This window comes from Cyanistes caeruleus, unplaced genomic scaffold, assembly GCF_971803275.1.
Source record: "Cyanistes caeruleus unplaced genomic scaffold, bCyaCae1.hap1.1 HAP1_SCAFFOLD_94, whole genome shotgun sequence".
NCBI classification, from domain to species: domain Eukaryota; kingdom Metazoa; phylum Chordata; class Aves; order Passeriformes; family Paridae; genus Cyanistes; species Cyanistes caeruleus.
In genome coordinates, this window is record NW_028255897.1 from 1,237,048 (window position 1) to 1,243,139 (window position 6,092).

The following is a 6,092-nucleotide window of genomic DNA, read 5'->3' on the forward strand; positions in this document are numbered from 1 at the left end:
GGAGAATTCCCCTCAGCCACTGCCAGGGCTGTTTGCCTCCTCTGCAGGCTCAGGATTCTGGGAGCTCCACGAGCCTCAGCTCCCACAGTATTTTCCTCTGAATATTTCTTGTTGTGCAGTACACAGAGAGAATATTTTGTGACAGATTCTCCTCTGGGTTTTGAGGTGAATCTCAGTAATTCTGTTGATTTTCCTGTCCAGATGAACTTTTGGTAGATAGGAAGGAAAAGGGAAGAAGTACCATGGAAAATCAATTGCTCAAAATCTGAGAGGCCCAAGGACAGCAAAAATGAAGTCTAAACGGAAGAATTTTTTTAATTTTTTTTTTTTCCCTTGGTAGGTGGGGTAAAATATGAAGTGTTAATAAAGTTATTTGAAAAGATTCAGCAAGCACCTAGCTATATGAAAATCAAAAGAGTGAAGGATGAGACAGGGCATGGGAAGAATCTTCAGCCCTTCCCTGTTGAAAGTAAAACAGTAGGAAAACTGCCTCTGGCTGTTACCCACAGGTAACGTGTTATTTGTAGCCAAGAGCAGATGGGCCAAGCTGTTGGTGGCCCAAGCCCTGCTGTGACTGGCCCACTTTCAGTCCTAGCTGGACCAGGGTGGCCGGCTCGGGAGGGGAGGAGGTGGGGGGATCTCAGGGGGCTTCTGCTTCACAGCCGGGCTGGGGGGCCGTGGAGGAGGCACGGAGTGCTGGTGTTCTGCTTTCTGGAACCATTCCTCCTTCTGAGGCCACGTCTGAGAGCTGTCAAACCGGACAGTCTTTGGGCTCCCTGGGGGCGAGGGAGAGTCGCGCCTTCTTGGCCGGGAAGCTGGAGCTGCAGCAGGGCGACTGTGGAGAGAAGAGGTGGCTGAGGCCCCCAGCTGCCGCTGGCACACAGGGACCCTCCTGCACAGCAGGGCCCAGAGCTGCCAAGGCTCCCCAGCACGGCTGCAGCTGCTGGCACAGCTTGGCCCAGCTGGACAGCTGCCCCTCAAGGCCCTGGAGAGCAGGGGATGGCTCTGGGCAGGGTCCCTGGCCAGGAGAAGGCCCCAGAGCACCTCTGCCTTTCAAGGACAGTCTCGTCCCCGCTCTTTCTCCTGCCCACCTTGCTTTGCCTCTGCCCGCTGCTCCTGGGGCTGCTCTTGGCCAGGCAGCCTCAGTGGCAGCCAGCACTGGCTGCAGCCCCAGCGGGCTCCCCAGGACAAGGCCCAGCAATTAAGAGGCCAATGAAAGGCCTGGGCAGCAGCAGAACTCTCAGCAGAGTGTTTTGGGCAACCAAGGACTAGCCACAAGTCCACAGCAGCCTCATTGGGAATGTCTCCTGACTATGAGCAGCCTTTCAAGAAGCTGGAGGGTGGGGATGAACAACAACTTACCGTTTCTTGTCCTTCCACCACCGGAATCCAACACAGCAGAGAACCATGGAAAGGGGCACAGTGAACAGTGTCACTACAGTGCCTATCATGCAGGACTTGCGCACATCCTGCGGGCAGAACACTCTTGGGGTGCTCGGTGCATTCTCAGCATTTATATTGGACTTGCCAAGCGCTTCTGTGGGAGCAATGGGCAGCATGAGCCTGTGCTGTGATCCACTGCTGAGCTGGCAGCACGGTGGATATGGCCAGGACGTTCTCTGTTTCCCCCAGATCTGGGGCCTGCAGGTACCTTGGCACCCCTTGGCACAGGCTGTGACACCCAACAAAGCCCAGAAGGCCAGGAGCAGAGCCCAGGGACAGTGCAGCTGCTTGGGCAGTGGCTCCTTCCAGGGACACGGGCCAAACCCATCCCTGAGCAGCCACTGCCACCCCTGACCCTCCCTGCTCTGTGACAGCTCCCCCAGCCCAAGGGGACAGAGCCAGGCCCTGTCAGGGGCCAGTGCAGCCCCTGCCCAGTTGGGAGCCAGGGCTGGCTGTGGCCCTGGGATCACAGCAGGGCTCCCGCTCGGGGCTGCTCCTGTGCCTTGGGCCTCTGGATGCTTAGGGCCAGCTCCAGGAGCAGCTGCAGTGGGATGGATGTTGGTGAATGAGTCCCATTTCCCAGGGGCTGGGAATGAGCTCCAGAGGCCTGGAAGCTGAGGCACCTCCAGCTTTGGCTGCTGCTCAGCCGTGCAAGGGCCAGCCATGGGGGAAGAGTTGCTGGCACACAGCCCCACTGAGGGAGAGCCCAGCACAGCAATTACCTCCTGTGCCTGGGCCTGGAATCTCCTCCTTTCCTGCATCAGCAGCTGGCACAGAGACATTGCTTCCTCTAGCATATGTCATTGTCTGCACAGACATTTCCTCCAGCACTTGAGAAAGGAAAAGGGACAGCTGGATAAGATAGAACTGTTTGCCATTAAGTGAGGTGGTATCTTCAGGAGGCAATACTTGTCAAATCATGGATAAGGACAAGGAAAACACGCAGGTTACTGAGGCTGGGCCAGGGCCCTCCCTCCTCCAAACAGCCCCTACACCCGATATAGCCCAAGACTGGGAAATTGCAGGGGATCTTAGGTTGTTTATGACCCATGGTGCAGTTTGGGCTCCCTGTCAGCTGATGCCAAATGCCCTCCTGCAGAGGCTGGGGAGAAGCTGCAGCCAGGCCAGGCTGGGAAACAGCCCTGCAGGCCATGAAAGCAGCAGCAGGGCAGCGAGGCTGACATGGATCCCTTCCTGCTGTGCCGGGCACAGTGTCCAGATGTGCAGAGAAAGCCCCCGGCTGCTGAGTCTCAGGAGAAGGCTGAGGGACATGGACCCACCACGGCGTCTCTCCAGATCACTCAGCATCTTGTCCAGAAGCTGGGATGCCTCCAGGGATTTCTTGTCTTCTGTGTCTTGGTTCTTCCATCTAGGAGGACCTTAATGGAAAGTAGTTCCATTTCTCCTTCAGGCCAGAGTGGCAGTGAGTGCACCTGGGTGACTGCTGCCCTCCAAGGCACTCCCTCCTCTCCACCTTCCACTCAGGAGCAGGAGCAGGGGGACCACGTGCCTGCAGTGGCCCCACACTGGGATGGAAGGAGCCCCTTGCATGGCAGTCAGGGGAGAAAGGACTCCCTGGAGCTGCCAGCAGCTATGAACTGAGCCCCAGGCAGGGCCAGGGCTTGGCAGCGGCAGCTGGAGCATCTCAGGTTCCCTGGGGCCAGAAATGAGCCACACAAAGCACAGCCCTGGGGCACAGCCCTGGGCCTGGCCCTTCCCTCTCTGCTCTTCTCCGTCGCTGCACAGAGCACACGGAAGGAGACACTGGCATTAAACATGGGAAGAGGATTGACAGCTAAATGCTCCTTCCTCCCACTGACAACAATGCTGTGGGATCACTCAGGGCTCCAGAAGGGAGCAGGGTGAGGTTTCCAGAATCCATCAATCTTCAGACTCTCAAGGGAAATGGCACATGAGTGAGCTCTTGCCACCTTGACACTGATTATTCTGTGCAGAAAGGGACATTGAAAACTTGCCTCCAACATTCTCCATGGATCTCAAACCATTATGTGCCAGGGCTTTCAGGTACTCCATGTCACGATCCCAATCTAGAAGGGAGCACAGATCAGAACCATTCCATGGTGTGCTGGGATCCCATTCTGTTTTAGGGAACTGGGCACTGCAAGGGGGTTTGGGTAAGGCCATGGGAGCCAGATGTCAGTGGACATGGCCAAAGCTGCAGAGGGGCCTGGGGAGCTCTGGGCTGGCTCTGGTCACTCTCCACCCTCTTTGCAGGCCCTGTGCAACATCCCTGGATGGGCGGCAGGACCTGCCCAGGGCCCTTGAGGCCTCCCTCCCACAGAGAAAACCCTCCCTAAAGCCCTGGGGAAAACCATCCCCAACACTTCCCAGGGAGAAGGAAGCACTGTCCCAGGAAAGGGAAGCCAGGCCGCCGGCTCACCTGCTCGCCCTGCTCGCCACGGAGCAGCCTGGGCAGCCCTGTCAGGCAGGGCCACTGCCAGGAGGAGCAGGAGGAGGAGGCGCAGAGCAAAGGCCATGGTGCCTTGCCCACTGCCAGTCCTGCAGCTCTTGCTGCCACCACTGTCCTGACACCGCTGTCCCAATGTCAGCACCGCTGCTGCCGCCGCCGCTGCTGCCACAACAGTCGTGGTCAAGGACTGACTGCTCGGTCCTTGTGGTGCTGGGCAACCACGGGGCTCTGGGACCTCTGTGACCTCAGAGCCTGCTGTCACCTCAGCCTGCTGTCACCCCAGAGCCTTCTGTGACCTCATGGCCAGGGTGGAATTGTGTGGGGAGTGGGATCTGCCTCCTTCACTAGGGAGCTCATCCTGCCCAGCAGCTCTGTCCAAGGCCTATGACAGGGTCCCAGCCCAGCTGATCTCACAGGCTGGGGGATGAAGGGATGGAGAGCAGCCCTGCTGAGAAGGACGTGTGGCTGCTGCAAGGAGAGAGGCTGGACATGAGCCAGCCATGTGCCCCCAAATGAGGGTGCCCAGCAGCTTGAAGGAGGTGATTCCACCACCCCTCTGCTCTGGTGTGAGCTCACCTGGAGTACTGCATCCACCTCTGGGTGCCCAGCACAGGAAGGACATGGTCCTGTTGGAGCTGGTCCTGAGGAGGGACAAAATGCTCTGAGGGCTGGAGCCCCTCTGCTTTGGGGACAGGCTGGGATAGCTGGGGGTGTTCAGCCTGGAAGTCTCCACATAGACCTGATTGCTACCTTTCAGTACTTTAAGGGGGCTTGTAAAATAGACAGGACAGAATTTTTAGTAGGGCCCATTGTGACAAGACTGAGGGGGAATGTTCTCAATCTAAAAGATGGTAGATTTGGACTAGACGTAAGAAAGACGTTTTTTACACTGTGGGTTTTGAAACCCTGGCACAGGTTGCCCAGAGAGGTGGGCATCCATCCCTGCTGACATTCAAGCTCCTGCTCTGAGCAACCAGATCCAAAGGTGTCCCTGCTCTCTGCAGGGCACTGGACTAGATGGCCTTTAAATGTCCCTTCCAAGCCAAGCCATTCTGTGCTGCTGTGCACCAGCAGAGCAGTGCTGGAATAATGCTGGGGTGATGATGCTGGCACCTGTGTTTTGGTAGTTGTGCCATTTAGCTGTTGGCCAGAAGAGGATTGATGGGCTGCAAAGTGAAGTCTGCAAAAAACAGTGTGCTCAAGGAGAAACAGGAGAGGAACATGGCTTCCAGTTCAGACAAATGCCAGCATTTTTCTGCCCATTCCTTGTTAAGAAATAAAGGAATGTTTTGAAGATCCCTTCAATGTGGTTGCACCATTGGCTGTATCAGTACTTGTGTTCTGTAAAACAGGTGAGTTGTTACAACTTCTTGCCCCATTTATCACTGGATAAAACCCAAATACTGCATTACTCCATGTTTACTTTCTTCCAAGTAAAGGCAGATTTTGTTCATTCTTGAGTGGGACATATTCATCTGTTGACAAGCAAATTCTTCTTGCCATTCACACCATGTTGATTTGCTCTAATTGGATTGTTATTAGGATCTACCACTCACTGTAATTAAGACTGATGGATTGTGAGGCGAAGTGTTGCATAATTTGCCCTGGAGAGAGTATTTCTCTAATTCAATGATACATGAAGACAGGTGTAGCCTACCATACTTGTGGCATTAGTCTCCCACTCTGTCCTTTTCTCTCACCCAAGGGGAGGATGGAGGTCTGAAGGTCTCATCTGTGCACAGAAAGAGTTCATATCTCACCCAGACCTGCAGATGCTCATGATGGTTTCTGCCGGGCAGTGGCCGAAGCAGTCACGGTGATGGATTTCAGGCAGCGCTGGGGCTGTGCCAAGATCTCAGGGGGCCCGGCCAGAACAGTCGTGGCTGTTCTGCCCACATGGCTGGTCCCAGGCCCCTGCTCCCTTCAATCCCAGCTGCGGGCCGATGGCTTCCCCTCCCTGTGCCCGGCAGCCGCTGGGGCCGTGAGGGCCGTGGTGAAGGGGCCTGGCCCAGCCGGGAGCCGCTCCCGGGGCCTGGCCCAGCCCGGCTCGGTGCAGGCCAGGCTGGAGCAGGGCCGGCCTGACCAGCACCCAGTTAACTCTTCACAGCTGGAAACAACAGAGAGCTTTCCGGGGCTTGCCTGTCTTTAAAATGTGGATTTCACACAGGAGGATACAGCTTCTAAATGGTTTAATAGGTTGTCAATTCTCAGAGCCAGC

General features: G+C 56.1%; 1 protein-coding gene across 1 annotated transcript; it reads right to left on the reverse strand.

Moving 5' to 3' along the window:
* Positions 1-290: 290 nt before the first annotated feature.
* On the reverse strand, positions 291-4,065 carry LOC111946084 (uncharacterized). The gene is made up of 6 exons (XM_086873375.1): positions 3,845-4,065; positions 3,420-3,491; positions 2,724-2,822; positions 2,166-2,273; positions 1,363-1,537; positions 291-835 (listed from the first exon to the last, which is right to left on the reverse strand). The coding sequence occupies exons 1-6, from the start codon at positions 3,939-3,941 to the stop codon at positions 592-594; spliced, it is 795 nt and encodes a 264-aa protein (XP_086729501.1). The 5' UTR covers positions 3,942-4,065; the 3' UTR covers positions 291-591.
* Between the last annotated feature and the right edge of the window lie 2,027 nt (positions 4,066-6,092).

Excerpts from the sequence above, each read along its gene's own strand:
- LOC111946084 (XM_086873375.1), bottom strand. The coding sequence starts at position 3,941 with ATGGCCTTTGCTCTGCGCCTCCTCCTCCTGCTCCTCCTGGCAGTGGCC. Across the intron at positions 2,823-3,419 it reads ATCCATGGAGAATGTTGGAG|GTCCTCCTAGATGGAAGAAC; the intron begins GCAAGTTTTCAA and ends CTTTCCATTAAG. Across the intron at positions 2,274-2,723 it reads TGATCTGGAGAGACGCCGTG|TGCTGGAGGAAATGTCTGTG; the intron begins GTGGGTCCATGT and ends TCCTTTCTCAAG.